We start from the raw sequence: 20719 nt of genomic DNA on the forward strand, positions 1-20719 counted from the left end.
CGGTATGACCCCTCTGATGTTGAGAAAAATGTACAAGCTGGCTAAAGGTTTTATTACATTGATAAGGTTTATTACATTGATAAGGTTTCTCCCCAGTTTGAACTCTCTAGTGTTGAGTAAGATGAGCATTCTGACTGAATGTCTTCCCAGAATCAGCACACTGAAAAGGTTTTTCTACTGTGTGTATTCTCTCATGCTGAGCAAGATGGGCACTCTAGATAAAGGCTTGCCGCACAGTCAACACATGCATACCACTTCTCTCCAGTATGAATTCTTCCATGAAAAGAAGGGTTAGTATTTTGTTAAATGTTTTCTCACAGTCATTACATTTTACCTGTTTTTCTCCAAAGTCTTTTATGTATTTGTTCACAACTGAATGTATTTTCTTATCTGTATCAAAATTATGTATTCTCTCTTCCATGGGAAAGGTATGTCATAGATAATGTATCCATATGGATATTTGTCCCAGACTTGGGAGGGTGGTCTCTTTTCAGAATAAGTGTATCTATTTGAGCGACCATCTCATACTTAAAATGTATTTTCCAACTGACTAAATTTCAAACAATTCTTCACATCTCCAGTTTTCACCTAATGTGGAACTTTGCAGGGCATACTTTGTAAGTCTTTACACAATTATTGCCTTGGAAATTTTCTCTCCACACATGTCCTGATTTAGACATAATTTTTTCAGTCAGCCATATGTATTCCATGTCTAAAAGATATTGACAGATATTTCCTTTATTAATTGCTAGAAAGAAACCCTGTGAATCAAATGATCATTGAAGCCCAGAAGAGGTCTGTGGTTTTAACTATTTCTTAAATAAAATCAGGTGCCGCAACCATGCATGCACACCTGGAATAAGCCCTCATTGAACATGAGCCAATATCATATACAGCCTTTTCTTTACATCAATATTTATAGCTGAAACTTACATTTTTTAATAATTTACATTTTTGTGGTTTTGGTAAACTAAGTTATCAAATAGCATGCTGTCTTCACCAACTGTGATTTTGTAAGGTCTCCTTTTCATTTAATTAAAAAAAAAATTTAGGGGTTGGGGATTTAGCTCAGTGGTAGAGTGCTTGCTTAGCAAGCACAAGGCCCTGGGTTTGGTCCTTAGCTCTGGGGGGAAAAAAAAGACAAAAATAACAAAAAGACCAAAAAAAAATTTTTTTAAGTTTTATGTATGAGTGTTTTGCCTGCATGTATGTATATGTACCATATGTGTACCTGGTGCCTGAGAAGGTGAGAAGAGTACATCAGAACTGGAGTTACAGATGGTTGTGAGCCACCAAGTGGGTGCTGAGAACCAAACTCAGGTCCTCTGCAAGAGCAACAAATGCTCATGACCACTGATCTCTCTGATCATAGCTTTTTTATCATTTACCCCAAGTTTCAGTGTAAATAACATGGAGGGTATTTTTCTGATCTGTGAAACCATTTAGAGTGTGGCTTAGTCTCTACTGGGGAGTGGCAGTTCACAAACAGCTTCCTGTGTTGCTTTCTTACCTACCTCTTGTAGTATCATCTATACTTCTGTATTCTCCTAAATTACCACCCACTTCATCTAGATCTTCATATTAGTGACAGAGCATTGGAGAAAATAGATCCATATGTTCTGTTTCATTTATTTGGAATGAGAGGGTCATTAAGAATCAAATCCAAGGCCTTACATAGTTAACCCACACCCCAGCTCTTCATATGATTCTCTTAAGTCTTTTGTGTTTGTGGTTTTATGCAATTTCTCTTATCTGTTCTCACTTTGTATGTCTTATTGCTTTTCTTAAAGACATGTATTTTTAATTTCATTAGATCTACAGTTTTTTAATTCACTTACTCTGAATGTGATCTCCAGAAACACCAATGATAATAACTTATTTTGGCATTCTTTAATTCATTTTGTTCTTTTATCTAGATGCTTACTGGTCCTGCTTTTCTCTTGCTGTGATAAAACACTCAAACCAAAAGCAACTTAAAAGAGAAAAGGATTTATTTCAATTTACATTTCTGGATCACAGTCCACCATTGAAGGAAATCAGGACAAGACCCAAACAGAAGCTGAAGTAGAAGCTATGGAAGAATACTGCCCCCAGACTCACTCTCTAGATCACTCACTGGCTCACACTCAGCTAGCTTCCTTATACAGCTCAAGTTCACCTGATCACCTATGTAAACATCGGTGGAATAAGAGTTAAGAAACAGACTTCAGTATGTCTAGGAAATAAATAAAGGTAAATATGGTAGGTTATACCAGTGGAGAAGGAACACTCAAAAACTCCTACTACAGCCAACATCAATTTGGTAGAGAGTCTGAAAGGAATTTTATAATACCAAAGAGAAGAAACCCTGAAGTATAACTTCTCCAGCTCTAATCACCTTGCACTCACCTGGGCATGGACCTCTGGCCACCTCTCCTTTTATCATCCTTGGTTCTTTCTCTTGCTCCAATGTCCACGTGGAGGTTGCCCACATCCAAAATGCCCTACCGCCTCCTTCAAATTTATCTTTATGCTACACAGTATTCACTTACCACATAGTATTGTAGTTTTGAGTATTTGTTACAATATTTATTTCTCTCATGGTGTTATAGTATTCAGATAGATCTGAATACAGAGCCATCATTCCAGTCCCAAGTCTTTGCATCTGGTTTAGAATTGCAAAGACCTGGGACTGGAATGATGGCTCTGTGGTTAAGAGCACTGACCACTCTTCTAGAGGACCCAGGTTCTAGTCCCAGCACATACATGAAGGCTCACAACCATTCATAACTCCAGTTCTAGGCTATCCAACACCTCTGTACACTCAGACATAAAAAATAAATAAATAAATCCTTAAAAAATATACAAAGACCTGTGCATAAAATATAAAAGCTGACAATGAAGTTTGCAAGCAAGAACTACAGTTGATCTAAATGATCTTCAAGAAGGATGGTGTCAGAAAATAGATAAGGCAGGAGAAGACACTGAGTCACAGTGAGCATCAGTGCTACTCTTATGCACTGCAGCCAGGTTCCTGTACAAACTCCTCTGGGAAAGAGTCAGCCATTCCCACTCATCTTGGGGGAAGTTTATGACCACATCTATGAGAGTAATTAAGCCCTAAAATGACATAAACAAAATCTTAGCTCAGGTTTGTGGTCTCATGTGGATGTAAGGCAAAGAGTTATACTGTTCTTATTACAGGATAAAAGAATGTATGCAAGAATTGCCTCAAAGGTAATTAGATACTAACTAGACTTTGCTGCCTGGTTATGCCTGGTTATTTTTCAATGGAAAAATACCTCATTCCACACACAACTAGGGAATCCCAAGTCCTTTCAATATTTTCCCCTCTCAGCTGTGAGTCCACTACATCCTTCACAAAGATCCTTCACCAATGAGGTAAGGAACTTAAATAAAATGGACTTTCTGAGCTGGGCTCAGTGGTGCACACCTGTAATCCTAGTACTCTGGGAGGCAGAGGCAGGTGGATCTCTGTAAGTTCAAGGCCAGCCTGGTCTAAAAAGTGAGTTCAGATTGCCCAAGGCAATACACAGAGAAACCCTGTCTCAGAACAAACAAAATAAAAAAAATTCTGGTAGTTTGAATGAAAAATACCATGGGCTCAGCTATTTGAGCCCTTGATTTCCTAGCTGACAAAGCAGTTTGGGGAAGGTATGCACTCCTTAGGAAATGGAGCTTTCTAAAGGAAGTACATCCATGAGGGGAAGGCTTTGAAAGTCTTTCAAAGGGAAACAAACCTTGCCAAATTCTTAAACAGAAGACTTTAAATTAGTAAGGAAAGAGAAAATACTAACTCCCTCACTGGGGACATGACTTTAACCAACTTGATTCTGGTCACTTTGAGTTCTTCCTGGTTTTTTCTTTGTAGAGGGGCTTCACCCTCAAAACATACAAGTGATGGAGGAGAAATAAGTTGTGGAGATCAAGCTGCAAAAATACTGCTCAGAAACACCAACACAGAGAGACACAAAGATAGAGAGACAGAGACAGACAGATCAAGAGACTGAGACCAACCAACCAGATATTCAGTAGAAACCTAAAAACATAGCTGAAATTCCCTTCCACTATAGATTTTCAGGCTGAATACAATCAACCAATCTCTCAATGTTTTTCCCAGCCAGACCTATTCATTAACAGAGATGTACTGGGTATGTAGCATATTTTATATTTTTTTCTAATTAAAACAAAAATTATCTTATTTGAAATGCATGGATGTTTTGCCTGCATGCATGTCTGTGTACCACATGGATGTCTGGCCCAAGAAGGCCAGAAAAGGGCATTGGATTTCCTGGGACTAAAGTTACAGACAGTTGTGAGCCATCATCTGAGTATTGATAATAAACGCTAGGTCCTCTGGAAAAGTAGCCAGTGCTCTTAACCACTGAGCTATCTCTCTATAATCCTTTAAACACTGTTTTAATTGTTTTAATATCCACAATCTTCAAAGAAAGTAGGGAATAACATCACCATCTTACATATGAAATCTCTGGGAAAGCTTTTCCAAATCAAACAGCCTATAAGTAATGAGAAATAGTTACCAAGGTAGGTCTGCCTGACTCCACTACTCCCTTTTGTTTGTTTCGTTCTTTTTCTAGATGGGATTTCGCTCAGTAACAGCCCTGGTTGTCCTGAAACTTGTTCTGTAAACCAGGCTGGCCTTTAAGTAGAGATCTGCCTGCCTCTGCCTCCCGAGTGCTGGAATTATTCAAGTGGACACCACAAAATAAATGTCCTGGTGAAACTAACTACTCAAGATTTGATGAGGTGAATTCCAACAGAAGCCATGTTCCCCAAAGGCTATAACTTCAATAAAACAAACATCCCTTGTGGATTTCAGAGAATTGTCATGAGACTCAGTCATCAATTTGTTTTGTGAGGAGTTTTGATGAAGTCCCTTGTTACCTGCTCTGACTCACTCCTTTAATTATGAAGGGGGCATGTAGCTGAATTAATTGTAAACTTCTTTAAATATTTATTTATTTCACTGTATGTATGTGGGTGTGTACCTGAATGCACAAATGTGGACCACATGCATGCAGAAGTCTGAGGATGTCAGAAGAGAGCATTAGAGCTCCTGGAACTGAAGTTATGTATGGTGGTAAGCCACCATACATTTTACCCAGGTGATCTGCAAGAGCAGCCAATGCCCTTAGCTGCTGACACATCTGTTTAGCCCCTGATTCTGGCTTCCTTAGTACAAATTTCATGGCCTTCTCAAAATATTGTAATATAAATGAACATTTAATAAATTCATATGTGACAGAGACCACACCAAGTATGTATGAACTCATTTAATTCTTGTGAAAAGTCTTACAAACTATATGATATTAAAATATTCCATTTAACATAAGAACTAAGAGTCATAAAAACAAAAATCCAAACTCATGGAGTAAAGTGTGAAGTATAAACTCTTAATATTCAACTTAACCATCTGGATCCATGTCAAAGGGTGTTAAACAGTGAGTGAATGTAATGACAGCAAGTAAAGAGGAGGAGGCTGGAGTCATCATTTCCTGATTCTGAATCCTGCCTTTTCTGCTTCCTAGTGATTACTTGCCCACTCTGTGCTTTGGAGTCCTCATTTGTAAGACGGAGTTGAGGTATTTCCTACGTCACACCCTCTTTTTAATACTCCCAAAAGTTCTAAATTACTACAAGATCCAGTCTGTGTCTGCCACATAATAAGCACTCAATAAAAATTAGCTATTATAATTGTATCCAGGGAAGCAGGCATAGTGTACTGGAATGAATAAAACACTTTAGGTGGTTAAGAGGACTATGAACAGCATTTCTTGTCCCCTCCCACTTTGTCGCTAGGGTGGGCAGTGACAGAAAGGAAGTAAGAGAAGTCTGGGAAAAGTGAATATATTCGTGCACAGAATAAAAGGTTGGGGTCCCTTGGCATTTCTAAATACAACTGTGAATCTACTCTCCATACCATGACAGGACATGGACCTGACAGGTGAAAAAGAAAATGCCGATGTCCCAGGACAACAGTAGAGCAACCTGAAGAAAAGTTCTGCTAGATGGTAGTCACTCCTCCAAATTCTGGGTAACACGAAGACCTAGATGGCAGGGTATGGATAAGTAGGTCTGGGCAACTTCCTGAATTCAGCTACCCAGTAGCAGACCTTCCAAATCTTTAGATTGCATTTTACCAGCGCCGGAGACCACCCACACAGTCCTCCAGCACTGGGCACTCCAAATAAAATCTTCCTCAAATCTCAATTTTTCACTTCTTTAGCCACACCCAAATTATCTCTCATCCTTACCTAAGTAGCCTCAACCACTTAGAAGTGTTTCTTTTCGTTCATTCCAGTACCCACAGTCGTCCCCCACAAGCTGCTGCAAGCAAGCAGGGAGACTCATTTCCACACAAGCCCCTCCCAGCATGCATCCTGTACCACACTTCCCTGCAGTCTCCTTCCAGTCAGTCCCACATCACCACATTCACAAAAAACATGCGAGTCAGCTCCACAGACGCCAGACCACACTCGCACCGGCCTGCACACCACTCCCTGCAGCTTTCCCAGATCAAGTATAACTTCCACCCCATATCCATCAATAATTTCTTCTCTGAACCTGGTTTCAAGCGTCAGTGACTTCCGATTTATACCGGAGGTGATCTAGTGGTCCCCCGCAATGGAACTTGGGATAGGTAGTCGTGGCCCAGTGACTCTTGAGCAAGATTATCCCAGGATGACAAGGAGCCTCTCCAGTGAGCAAATTAGTCTCCACTCTTTTCCCTAGGTGATGTCTCCCAGTTCAGAATAAGTCACTAGAACCCTCTCAGCCTCGTGTTCGATCCAGAAGGACAAGCGGACCATACAACACCCACTCAGGCGTGACTATCAGCTTGGGAAAATGAGGACTGGACAGAGCCAAAATGGGAAGCCAAGCTTTAAAGCCAACGAGGCAGCTGTGGCTTCTGAGTAGAAGACAGCTGTGGGCAATGGGAGAGACTTAGAAGGCATCAGGGGCAGACTAAAAGATAAAAATATTTGATTTTGTGTACTTGTGATTTCTATGTGTAACCAATTTCATGCATTAGTTATTGCTCCCTGACATAACCTACCCTCATCCCTGTGTTTACCCCTCCCTACAAGGCTGAACATTATGCACATCTTCATCCTGTTCAGGGCTTTATTTTTAGTGACAAGAGTGTTTTGACACATAGTAGCTGAGGAACAGATAGGGGAGAACTATGCCTTCCTTGTGGCCCAGGCAAGTGTTCAGAATAATTAAAGCAAACTTTAAAAAAGTTACTAGCTAGGCATGGTGGTGTTTGTCTTTAACCCCAACACACTCAGGAGGCTGAGGCAGATGGATCTCTGAGTTCAAGGCCAGCCTGGTCTACATAGAGAGTTCCAGGATAGGTAGAGCTATGTAGAGATTCTGTCTCAAAGACAAAAACAAACAAAAGTCACTACTATAATGTAAAGTTGGTTTTTGTTTTTTTGTTTTGTTTTGTTTACATTTGTAAAAGTGTTGCTCATTTTCTTGTTAATAGGCAAAGATGTTGGATGGGAAAATTTGAGCCTCCGGTTGGCCATTTTGAACACTTAACCATACCTCAAGTGTGCCACTATGGTAGCTGACTTCTCCAGCTCCTAAAGGCACAGACACAGCCAGGGCTGCTCCCCACACTCCATACCACAAGCCACAGGGAACTCTAAATCCCAGCTTCTTTACGATTCACAACTGAATGTAAACACTGAATGCTGCAAACAATAATAGGCTTCTGAACGCACAGCAACCAAAAATTCAGAATTCAACATGAACCTGAGGTCTGGTCTGGTCTCCAATGTTGCACTACACGGTTCCCCTGAAGCTCTGGTTCTGAAAACACAACTTGTGAACTTTGTTCTGTGTATGTTGCTACACCATGCAGTGCCAACAAAGGTACTCAATTGAGGTGTGAGACTTGTACATTATGAACCACAGTGACTGCACTATAGATACAAAGCTTCCTCTCTTAAAGTAGCATAAAGAGGTTTGAATATTTTCCTCCCTCATTCCTCAGCATGTATCCAATCAGTATATCTTTGGATTGGGTTAATGTATTTAATTTTTTAAATTCCTGCTCTGAGTTGTTCATTTGAGGGTCCAGTGCTCTCTTCTAGCCTCTGTGGGTAAAGGAAAAACATGTGGCACACACACACAAATAAAAAGCCAAGCATGATGGTGCACACCTTGGGAGGCAGAGGTAGACAGTTCTCTGAATTAAAAGGTAGCCTAGTCTACATAGCAAATTCCAGGACAACCAAAGCTACAAAGAGAGATTCTGCCTCAAAATAAGCAAACAAACAAATCTTTAAAAAAAAAATTATATTCTTGCCTAATTGTTTCCTGATGTTGTCCACATATGCTCATGGGACTGTTTTGGAAAGATAATTTAAAAACATTTTAACATTTCCTCTAAATACATTTCTCTTTTATAGACTTTTATTTCATTTAATAATTTCATCTCTTCATAAATTAACTTATAAGTTGTGTTTTTTAAATACCTATTGTTTGTGTCTGAGGTATGCATGCAAACTAATGTATGTGACGGTTAGAGGACTCTCATGAGTCCATCTACATGAGTTCCAAGGATTAAACTCAGGTTATCAGGATTGGCAAAAGATACCATTATTGGCTAAGTCATCATACTGACCCAATATTCTTGGGTTTTGTTGTTGTTGTTTTGATTTTTGGTCAGGGTTTATTATTGCCATGAGATTAGAAACTTTTGTACATTCTCCTCTACTCTTCAGCTGTAACTATTTGTGGTTTAATGGGATCATACAGTCTCCAGTGCAGCTACTCAATTCTACCACTGTAAAACAGCAGCCAAAGATCACTGGTAAACCAATGACCATGGGTGTGACTCAATAAAACTCTATTTACAAAAACAGACCAACTGTTTTTGCACAATTCAGCAAACATTTTCCATAAAGGTTCTGGCATCATCTTTTTTTCTCTCTGAACCAGTCTTCATCACAGGACAGATTTCCTTTGTAAATGGAGGCACCACAAACAATATGGAAGTAAACATGATGCTTTGTGCCAACACTTCACCTTCAAACACTAAAATGTCAATTCACATAATTATCATGTTGAAAATATTCGACCTGGACTAGGGGAGGGGCATAGAGAGAGAAGAGGGAGGGAGGGTAGGATTGTGAGGAGATGAGGGAGGAGGACACAGCTGGGATACAAATTGAATAAACTGTAATAAATTATAATAAAAATTTAAAAAAGAAAACATTCATCCAATTTTTAAAAGCACTTAAACATATTTTCAGAATTTTAGAGTATGGCCCTCCAAAAATAACCAGCGAGACTTTCACTCTAAGTCAGTTTGCTGCCCCCTATTGTAGATCAGTTTACCGATTTGGAAGTTTGCCAAACTCATGACTTTAAATAGATCACATCCTTCAGTGCTTTCTCATTATTCAATTTGTTGGTAGTTTTAACTACATGCATATAAAAATCTTTCACTTTTCCAATTATTTTAATTTGTTTGTTCCAGGCTGTCTACCCTTTAAGGCTATTGTCAAGTGTATCATAGAACTTCCTCACTAGAAGTTCAATTACCTTACATTTCCTATAGCTCCAATCCAAAACCATGGTACAATTCAGCACCGTAGGATCAACTGTTTTGATTTGGTTTCGAGAGAGGGTCTCAATAAGTTTCATGGAGCTGGCCTTGCATTCAGGATTCAGGATTACAGGTGAGCCCACCATACCCCTGGCTTAGAACCAAGTTTTCAAGGAAAAGCAAGCCTCATCAACAATTCAAAGAACTCCCTTCCTGATCTAAAACCTGATTTCTCCTAACCTCATTCTATTGCATCGCTTTCATCAGAGCTGACTACAATAAATTTTCCACCTTCAAAAAGAAACTTATAAAAGACCCAAGTCTGCTGAGTAATTGGTATGGACCAGGCACATCTTTGGCATTAACCAATGAATGTAAGTTTTATATGAGCAGATTAGTTATATTTATACTCCAAAAATAACCCAGCCTGATTGTAACATGAAGAACTTGTAAGGGACAAAGTGAACAAAGGGGCAGAGAGAGGAGTTGTTAACCAAGTATAGCAGAAATAATGATGCTTTGAGATTATGATGATGAAGGGGAGGATGGATTCCAGACGAATTTGGGGAAGACATCCACAGGATTTGATGTGGAAGGCAAAGGAGGGTGAGTGGATGACTCTCTGGAATGAATTCGCTGATGGTGAACAAAGTGTGCAGTCTGTCTGAAGGCCTTTCTGCCCTTCTTGTAGTTATACGTTCTCTCTCCAGTATGGACTCTCTTATGTTGGTTAAGGTGTCCAATTTGGATGAAGGTTTTCCTACATTCTTTACATTCATATGGTTTCTTCCCAGAATGAATTCTCTGATGTACACTAAGGGACTGCCGATGGCTAAAGGCTTTGCCACATGCACTACATTCATAAGGTTTCTCTCCAGTGTGGCATCTACGATGACAAACAAGGGATGACTTGGTCTTAAATGCCTTTCCACATTCCACACACTCGTAAGGCCTCTGGCCGGTGTGAAGTCTCTGATGTTGAGTACAGGATGAGTTATCGCCAAAGGCCTTCCCACATTCTAGACACTTATAGGGCTTCTCTCCAGTATGAACCCTCTGATGTTGAATGAGGTGAGTGGTCTGACTGAAGGCCTTGCCACATTCCTTACACTCGTATGGTTTTTCTCCTGTATGAGTTTTTTGATGTTGTGCGAGATGAGCCTTCTGAGTAAATGCTTTATTACAAATCTTACATTCATAAGGCTTCTCTCCTGTATGAATTCTCTGATGAGTGGCAAGCTGTGAACTGATGCTAAAAGATTTCCCACATTCCCCACACTCAAAAGGCTTCTCCCCCGTATGGATCCTCAAATGACTAGCAAGGTGTATATTCTGCCTAAAAGCTTTCCCACATTCTTTACATTTAAAAGGCTTTTCTCCTGAATGCACTCTTTGATGCTGAGTGAGTGATGCATGGTGGCTGAAGGCCTTTCTGCAAATATCACACTCATATGGTTTTTCTCCAGTATGAATCCTTTGGTGCACAGTGAGGGATGAGCCATATCTAAAGGATTTGTGACACACTTCACATTTGTAGGGTTTCTCACCAGTGTGAATCCTCCTATGTTGATTAAGCCCTATGTGGTCACTGAAGGCTTTACCACAATCAATGCAATCAAAGGGTTTCTCCCCAGTGTGATAGTATCTCCAGTGACGGACAAGGGAAGTGTTCTGTATGAAAGCTTTGCCACACTCAATGCACTCATATGGCTTCTTGCCTGTATGGCACCTCTGATGTCGTGCAAAAGAGGAACCGTCACTGAAGGCCTTCCCACACTCATTACATTTATAGGGTTTCTCTCCAGTATGAATTCTCTGATGAACAGTAAGGGATGAGCTCTGGGTAAAAGTTTTCTTACATTCATTACACGTGAAAAGTTTTTTTCCTGCATAGATTCCTGTTTCTTCTACAACTATCGAATTTTGGGGAAAACTTTTACCTGAATCACAGTTATGATTTCTCTCTTCTGAACTGTTCAAATGAAACCATCTTCTAGATTTAACATACACACTACCTCTTTCCTCTGAGAAGATTTTGTTCTGAGTAACTGTTTCTTGCTCAAATGGTGTGTCTTGACCATTCCTTTCTAACACACACTCTGAATCCCAATCTTCTCTGAAGGTGGAACACTCAAATTTACTACTTAAAGTTCTGTCTGTTATCTTTTCAGTATTTGAGTCCTGCTTTGGAACCAAATCCTGGGCTTCCTGCACAGATTGCTGGCCTGAAATAGATCAAGAAAATACATTACTTTTATTATGTATCAAGAAGAAATCTGCTTCTGTCTCTTTCAATATAACCTCTGTCTACCCTGTCCTGCTGGCACAAAGGAGCCACTAGGAATAACATCTTTGTTTCTCTGCAACATCTGAGTCAAAATTTTCAAACGTTAGTTAATTTCATGCAGGAACACACACAACAAAACACATACACACACAAAACCTTTCCCTTTCTCTAGTCCTCTGCTGATACCCAAGCAGATATAAAAGATGAAACAAATGGGTCTTTTGACCTTTAAAGATGTCCAAGAAACTAAGAGGCTAACAAGCACCAAGTGAGTCAGAATAAAAAGAAAACTACAGGGAAATGAATTGTTTTTTAAAAAAGGAAGAGTCATTGTGAAATCTAAGAGCGATTTTCTCTCTAGACTTACAAGACTTAGCAAGGTTTTTAGAGTGTGGTGGTGAGGATTTGCATCCTGATCAAAGCTACAAGGCATTACCAAACCATCTCCACACTCACCTGAGAACAAGCCTCATGCTAACTCTTTGTACCACCGAGGGCTCCTTCCCTTGCCCTAGTAAAGAGACTAAAAACATTTTTAGAACACAGTGTTCTGAAGAAATAAAACAGTGTTTGCTTTTACTCTGGTCATTCTGAAATTGAGTAAGCTGTTTCCTAACTTTGACTGAAAACAACTGTTACTGCAGGAAGAACTAGAAAGAGGAAGAAGGAGCCATCAGAGACAGCGTTTCTCCTGCAGAGGACCTGAGGTGGTTCCCACAGCTAATATAATACACAATCACCTGTCACTGCAGCTCCAGAGGATCTAATGCCCTATTCTGACCTCCATGGGCACCTGCACAAACACACACACACACACACACACACACACACACAGGCTTTAAAATAAATATCAAACAAACAAACAAAAAACCAAAAGAGTAAGGGCTCCTGAAGATAGACTCAGATCTGAGAAGTAGAAGGCCTTACCTAAGGATCTCAGGTCATCACAGCTCTTCCACATCACTTTCTTACAGAAACTCTTCTGAGCTGACACAAGCTGTGGAGAATTGTCTCTAGCCATATCTATAATGGTCTTCAAGCTCTGAGAAGGCACAAACACATTCATGAACCTGGGTGGCCAGAATAGGGTGAAAAGTTGTCCACATACTGTAACAGCACTATGTTATTTCGGTGCTCAACAACTGAAGTTATATTGTGAATGGCCTTAGTGTGTGTGTGTGTGTGTGTTTGAAGCATTTAAAAAATGTATATTGGGCTTAGTTCCCTTGGATGAACTTGGATAAAACAGTAGTTTTTATGTGCTGGCTAGTTTTATATCAAGTTGATACAGGTTGGAATCATTTGAGAAGAGTGAACCTCAGCTGAGAAAATATTCCCATCAGATTGGCCTATAGACAAGCCTGCAGGCTATTTTCTTAATTAGTGACTGAAATAGGAAGGCCCAACCCATTGTCATTGGTGCCACCCCTGGACCCATTGGACCTAGATATAAAAAGACAGGCTGAAGAAGCCATGGGGAGCAAGCCAGTAAGCAGCACTCCTCTACGGCCTCTGCATCAGCTCCTGCCTCTAGGTTCCTTGCCTTGCTTAAGTTTCTGCCCTGACTTCCCTGGATAATGGGCTACAAGCTTTTGGTCATGGTGTTTTTTCACAGCAATAGAAACCTAAGACATCTGGTCATTTGGACCTTATGAGAAGGTGTAGATGTTTTCATCTTCTCAGGGAAGAAATTCTCCCACCATAGGGAATAGGAGGAACTACTAAGACCCTGATCAGAGTTTTCAAACATCAGACACCTGAACAGCTTGTTGGTGACTCATCCCCCACCTCTTTCTCTCTCTTTATCCCCCCCCCCCACACACACACACAACAAACTGTGTTTCCAGTTACTAGCGTAACTCTTTCCTCCTGGGTCACAATCTGTACATAAGAACTAGTGTATTCAAATGGAAATTTCTCCACTGTCCATCGAGTCATAAATGCTGCCTGAAGTTTACCCCAACTTACCCTCTGTGTCTTAAACACTGGCCTATGACCTCTGGCTGCCATGTAAACATCAACATGGGTATGTTCACCTAAACATACACATGTACACACACATAAACACATACCAACTCACCCTCTGTGTCTGGAACACAGCATCATCACCATTCCAGTTTCCCCCTGACATGAAGCACTTGGATCTACAATGCAGCAGCTGTTTTCTTAGCACTACCTGGGATAACTTTTCTTCACTTAAGTCCTCTGAAGGGAACTCCTTGGTCTCCTGCAAAGCCTTCAGGTCTAAAAATATGAACAAAGCAAATGGCTCCTATTATGTGTTACATGGGGGGTGCACATGTGGTGGACAGATATATATGCAGGCAAAACATCCATTCACATAAGATAATTTTTAAAAATAAAAAACAGAGTAGATGGAACTAGGCAGATGGCTAAGCTGTTAACAGTACTGCTGCTCTTCTAGAGGACCTGGGTTCAGTTTCTAACACCTAAATGGTGGCTCACAACTGTAACTCCAGTTCCAGGAGACCTACTGTTCTCTTCTATACTCTGCAGGCAGGCATGTGCTGCAGTGCCCAGGATTATGTATAGACAAAACACCCACATTGATAAAATTAAGTTACATTTAAAAAAAAAGATGCAGAGTGATAGAAGAAGACATCCAACATCAGCCTCTGGCCTCTGGGCATGTTCACCTAAACATACACATGTACACACACATAAACATGTATATATATATATATATTCCATATATACATAAAAATAAATTTTAAAGAAAAACAAAGATGAGTTCATAAGACTGAAAGGCAAAGAAGGGATGCAGAGAAAAGTAAATTATTTATAGATGGCATGAAGCCATGCTGCAGAGCAAAGGGAGGAGGAAGACAACAAAGCCCATGCTTAAGAGGCCACAGCATCTGCTGAGGAGATTCAGAGTCTGAGGGAATGAGCTGGGCCAGCAGCAGCCGCACTGTACTACTTCCTCACACTCACCTGGGCACTGGCCTCTTGTCATCTTTCTTTTCATCATCCAACAATCTTTTCCTTGTTCCAACAAGGCTATCATATCTGGCTTAGAAGCACAAAGTCCTAGATCCAAAAAGAGAAAACAGAACAAAGAAAGAAAATCAGGGTGTGGTCAAGCTGGGGCTCTTGACATGGAATGCAGTTGCATTGTCTCAACAAAAAAGGGGGCTGCAGGGATGGGGAGAATGAATGAAAGACTCCAGGACCACAGGCATGGATAAGAAATGAGGTATGGACAGGAGTGGGGATTCCCTCACCCAGGGACGCCAGGTTCTTGTAGTTGTCCAGCATCACCTTCCAGTACAGACTCCTCTGCTCCGAGCTGAGCCATTCCCACTCCTCCTGGGAAAAAACCACAGCCACATCCCCAAATGTCACCAAACCCTGAAATGACAAAAAAGCACTGTTGCTCAGCCATCACCCATGATCACAGATAACCAGAGGATTCTTAAGTAAACTGTGTCCTCCTACACTGTGTTCAAATCCTCAACCTATTCCTTTAGGATGGAAATGTGTTTGGGGACTGTTGGGGTAAGTTAGAATTACTACTGCTATGTTGACACACCATGACCAAAAGCAAGTTTTTATTTGGTTTACACTTCCACATTGCAGACCATCCCTAAAAAGAGTCAGGACAGGAACTCAGGCAGGGCAGGAACCTAGAGGCAGGATCTGATGAAGAGGCCATGGAGGGATGCTTCTTACTTACTTGTTTGCTCCTCAGTTTTCTTCTAGAACCCAGGACTACCTGGCCAAGGGTGACCCCATGTACAATGAACCTCCCCCATCAATCAGTAGGTTAAAAAAAAAAAAAAAAAGTCCTACAGGCTTGCATACAGCCTGATCTTATGAAGTTATTTTCTTGAGGTTCCCTCTTCACAGATGACTATAGCTTGTGTCAAGTTAACATAAAACTAGGTATGTAATCACATAAAATATTTGTCACAACTCTCTAACAATACATAACAAAAGCTGACTTTCCTGACAGGTTCTTACTGTCTCATCCTTGTGACACACGAGTGTCCTGAAACAACACAAGGACAGGAGAGAAACCAGGAGAAATCCTCAGAAGACCCAAATAGCTCATCCCATCCCCAAGCTGGGGCCTGAGAGTTGTTATTGCCCATCATTTTCATTAACACAAAAACAAGGGCTACCTTTTAAAATGTTAGCATGTAGTAAAAATGAAAACCACTGTAAGTTTTAAATTAATATATAACGTCTTTATGCCAGGTGTGGGAGTGCACACCTGTAATCCCAGCACTTGAGGAGCACAGGCAGGCGGATCTCTGTGAGTTTGAGGCCAGCCTGGTCTACAAAGGCTGGTCCAGGACAGCCAGGGATGCACAGAGAAACCCTGTCTCAAAAAAACAAAAATTAAAAAAAAAAAAAAAAGCATGATAGTTCCAGCCTATAATCCCAGCATTTGGGAGCAAAAAGAGAAGGACTCCAAATTTGAGGCTAGTGTGGAATACACATACACATACACACACACACACACACACACACACACACACACAATCTCAAGATCTTGTCTAAAAATAAAAGACCAGAAGGATAGATAAAGCAATCTTTTCAGCCTTCTGATCTGAGTATCCCTTAGCATACCAAACCTGATGATACCAAACCTAAGTACTTCCTCAGCAGATCACAAGAATGACCCACAGCTGAGCTCTTCTCCTGGAAGGTCTGTGTGCCAGAAACTTAAGTTCCCATAGAATAAAACACCATTTAGCCAAATGCCAAACTCTGCAGGTTCTTCAACTCGAATATGGAAATTAAGACTAAACGGTTTTAAGTGATTGTGTGTGCGCGCACATGTGTGTGGAGGCTGGGTATCTCTTCAATGCAAACACAGTATTTCAAGCAGTGTTCAGAATTAGTGGGCAGCAGCTAGTACAGAGACCCATAACTGGTCTAAGTGCTGAGAATAAGTGAATGTGCAGTGCTCAGCCCAAAATCGGACATCTCAATCACTCCCATACCCCAAAGGCTCATGGAAAAACGTAAAAACGGGGGTGGAAAGAATGTAGAACCCAATAGGAGTCTTTGACATGCTGCCTTCAGGGCAGGACATGGCTACTATACTCATAAACGACTGCAGCTGTGGTCACCTGCAGAGCCCAAACCAACAAAAGCACTAACTGGGCTCAGTGGGTCATTCACCAAAAACAAAAAACAAAACAGGAAATGACACCAAGTGGGAGGGGGTGTGTTAGAGATGACTGTGGGGAGAATAGCTGTGGTACCCATTATCAAGATACACTGTTTACCCATACAAAATTGACAGAGAATAAATAAAAGATATGCTCTTTCAAAAGAGAAAGAAAGCAGACAGATTCCTGACTCAGACCACCCTGACTTTTTGTACAGGGACACTTAACATTCTCACACATCTTCCAGAGGCTGTTTACAGGGCTCAGTCCTACAGTTCCAACCTCATGGTTCTGAATGCTCAGTATTGCACTTAGGGTTTTTTGTTTTGTTTTGTTGTTGTTGTTTTCAGATTTTTAGATACTTTTCAGAAACACTTTACTAACCAAACTAAGTCATCTTTATATGTTTTTTAAATTTTTGAAATTTTTTGAATATAAAAAACCACATTGCATATACAGCAATACAGTTCTTTATGTATTAAGTGGCACCAAAATGGAATGATTTTACAGTTTTTAAACAGAAATAAAAAAATTGAAAAAGGAAAATCTTCAGGTAACAAACTCTTCTTAAAACAATGTTTTTTAAAAAAATCCCTTTTCCTAAGTGGGCCCATGTGACAAACATGTTCAGTGTCTAGTCCTGTCCAAGCCCTACTGCACTCATGTCTGTTTCCCCTAGTGTCTGTCACTACCTTGTCACCATCGAGGACACTAGAATTTGGTGGCTCCCAAAAGAAAGAAAAGCAGTCATGTGTTTACTTACTACTGGCAATAATTTGTTTTGACTTTCCTTTTCCTTTTTGAAACAAAATCTCACTCTGATGCCCTAGCTTATCTCAAACTCATGGGCGCCAGATGCTGCCAGGGAGACATAAGGTAGCATCCTGAGTACCTGAGACAACAAAGGGCATGCTACTACACCTCACTCCACTCTCCTCCATTTTTATTCTTTTACATTCATTCGTTCTCATTCTGTCCCCCCACCCACCCCAGGTGTGTGTGTGTGTGTGAGAGAGAGAGAGAGAGAGAGAGAGAGAGAGAGAGAGCGCTAGGCATCAGATCCCCTGCAGCTACAGTTACAGCTTCGAGCTGCCTGATTTTTCAGTGTTGAGACCCCAACCCAGGTCCTCTGACAGCGCAGTAAGTACTCTTAACCACTGACCTATCCCTCTGGCCCTAAAATTTTATAGGATCTGATCATTAAATGAGATGGCAGTTTTCCAGAAACAAAGAAAGTGAAGGTGACGAGCTGATGTTGGAGGTAATGAAGAACCAAGTCTCAGGCATCTTCTCAGTCACTTTAAGGATAAGGCCTTTCTTCACAACACCTTGGAGAGTTTAGAATGGAGGATGCCAAGAACTGACATGCAGAGAACTCTGGCATTCAGAAGAGAAAGGAGTAGAAGCAGAGGCCATAGAAACACAGAGCCACAAGGCCAAGAGTGAGAAATAAGGATAAAGGCCAGGAGTGCTGTGTACAGGTTTAATCCCAGCATTCAGAAGGCAGAGGCAAGCAGCAGATCTCCGTGAGTTCACAGTGAGTCACTGGTGAGCCAAGGCTACATAGTAAGACCCTGTCTCAATCAAAGGAATAAGGAAATGGAGTCCCAGACTCAAGGTAGGGAATCTGGACTCTTGCACTTTCTGTCAACAGATTGTGAACTCCTAGAGATGGTGAAATGTTTTTAAATTTAAAATTATTTTTAAGATGTTTATTACATTTGTGTGTGTGTGTATACAAGCATACATGTGAATGTCAGAGGGCAAACTTTCAGGTTTTCTCCCTCCTTCACATGGCTCCCAGGGATCAAATCAAACTGAGGTCAGTCTTTGCAGCAAATATCATTACCTATTGAACCATCTCACCATCCCAGTTAAACAGTGTGCTAACATATGTGTGTGGTACACGCCCATAAGCGTCCGGGTTCCTGTGCCCTTCCACAACCAGCATGATGATATTTTCCTTACTTGCTTTGAGACAGGTTTTCTCACTGAATTAGAAGTTGACCTTTTTGGCTAGGCTGACAGGCTAGAGAGCTCTAGAATATCTGCCTCTGCCTGGAAATTCTATTCTACAGACACACACCTGTCTTCTTACATAGGTACTGGGGATTTGAACTCAGGTCCTCATGCTTACATAGTAAGTCCTCTTACCCACTGAACCCTCTCCTTAACCCCCTCACAAGGCTTATCCACAATATCTTTCTCCTACACTGTGGGTATCATAATCCAGGTAGAAGTAGCGCTGTATTTCCGAATATGAAGAATCCTTCTGTAGCATGGCATCGTGGCACTTTAATCCCAGCATTCAAAAGAGGCAAGTGGATTTTTGTGAGTTCAAGGCCAGCCTAGTCTACATAGTGGGTTCCAGAGCAGCCAGGGCTATATAGATAGACCTTTTTTCCAAAACAAAACAACAACAAAAATCATTCTGAGGTAAGTGGAACAATGAAGGGGATGAACAAGAAAGAACAGTTGTGAAAAAGGAAGGAAGAAGATCCCTGATCAGTTTGAAGCTATCCCTGTAGCCCATCACTCACCAGAGAATGAGGAAACAGCACCCAGGGCAGGTCTCTTAAACTGAAAACTTTTCAGAGAAAATAAACATCAGTAAGTGTTAAAAAAGCAATACTACATCAGGAAACAGAGAGGAAATGTGACTCACCTGAGACTTGGCTTTAAGTTTAGTCCCTGTAGGGGCAGCTTCCTGTTTGCGGTTTATCTCCTGGAGGAAGTTGGTATCTCTGGAAAGCAGAGCTGGGGAAAAGGAAGGACTAGACACCAAGTCTACACAAGACTACCCCTGCATGAGCAAAGTGGGACCATTTTAAAAAGAGAGATGAGATCCCCTTATTACCTTGTGCAAGATTAAAGAGAGGGTAGAATGGGAAGTGGGGGCTGTCTCTTTTTTGTTTTGCTTGCATATATGTGTACCACATGTGTGCCTAGTGCTCATGAAGTTCAGAAAAGGATGTTATATCCTCTACAATTGGAGTTAGGGATGGTTGTGAATCACCATGTGGGTGCTAGAAACCAAACCTGGGTCCACTGCAAAAGCAACAGTGCTCTCAACGACTGAGCCATCTCTAGCTCCCCTGGGAGTTTCATCTCTTGAAGCATGGACATGGAGACAAGTTGACCCTGAAGACTCAAGGTCCCTCCGGTAACTCTGCTTGACTGCTCTGGCTCAAGTTGTGCTTTCAAGGATTGATTCCCATTTAACCATCACACTCAGAGCCAAGAGACACCATCTCCAGCAGCAAGGCCTTGAGAATCCTCGGACCTTATCCTTCCTTCACACCCAAAACAGGTTCATCTTTGTCCACTCAGCTCGGACCCATGCCACTCACCTTTATGTGCAGGCCGCGAGGTCACCCTTCCTTGCTCGCCCTGCGAGGCCAGGCCATTCCTGGAGCGCGGCCTTCTCCGGAAGGGACGCCCACGAGCAGCTGTAGTCTCCGCTGCCGGACCTCCACCAGTTCTCGGCTTTGTGCAGAGGGCGCCGCACCCCAGAAGGACCCCGGGCTCCTTTGGCCCTGCACTCGCTACCGCCGGCATGTCACGCGAGCGGCGCAAGCTCTTCTTGCCAGGCCGCAGACACGCAGCAAGGCCACTGAAGAGGGCCACACCCCTGCCACACCCGCACCGCCAGGCCACGCCCCGGCCAGCCACGGCCTCGCCCTACCTAACCTGGCCCAGAAG

General features: G+C 41.5%; 1 protein-coding gene across 5 annotated transcripts; it reads right to left on the reverse strand.

The window, feature by feature from the left end:
• Positions 1-1973: 1973 nt before the first annotated feature.
• On the reverse strand, positions 1974-20711 carry Zfp28 (ZFP28 zinc finger protein). 5 transcript variants are annotated; one of them, XM_021654391.2, is made up of 7 exons: positions 20368-20711; positions 19683-19774; positions 15119-15203; positions 14829-14924; positions 13954-14117; positions 12801-12915; positions 1974-11811 (listed from the first exon to the last, which is right to left on the reverse strand). In XM_021654391.2, the coding sequence occupies exons 1-7, from the start codon at positions 20573-20575 to the stop codon at positions 10112-10114; spliced, it is 2460 nt and encodes an 819-aa protein (XP_021510066.1). In that variant the 5' UTR covers positions 20576-20711; the 3' UTR covers positions 1974-10111. The 5 variants fall into 5 exon arrangements, with proteins under 5 accessions (XP_021510066.1, XP_021510068.1, XP_060231799.1 ...); XM_021654393.2 differs by having other exon boundaries at positions 15119-15245; positions 20368-20710; XM_060375816.1 differs by lacking the exon at positions 20368-20711 and adding an exon at positions 19558-19604 and having other exon boundaries at positions 19683-20361.
• Between the last annotated feature and the right edge of the window lie 8 nt (positions 20712-20719).

The sequence above is a fragment of the Meriones unguiculatus genome, chromosome 1, assembly GCF_030254825.1.
Source record: "Meriones unguiculatus strain TT.TT164.6M chromosome 1, Bangor_MerUng_6.1, whole genome shotgun sequence".
In the NCBI taxonomy this organism is placed as follows: Eukaryota; Metazoa; Chordata; class Mammalia; order Rodentia; family Muridae; genus Meriones; species Meriones unguiculatus.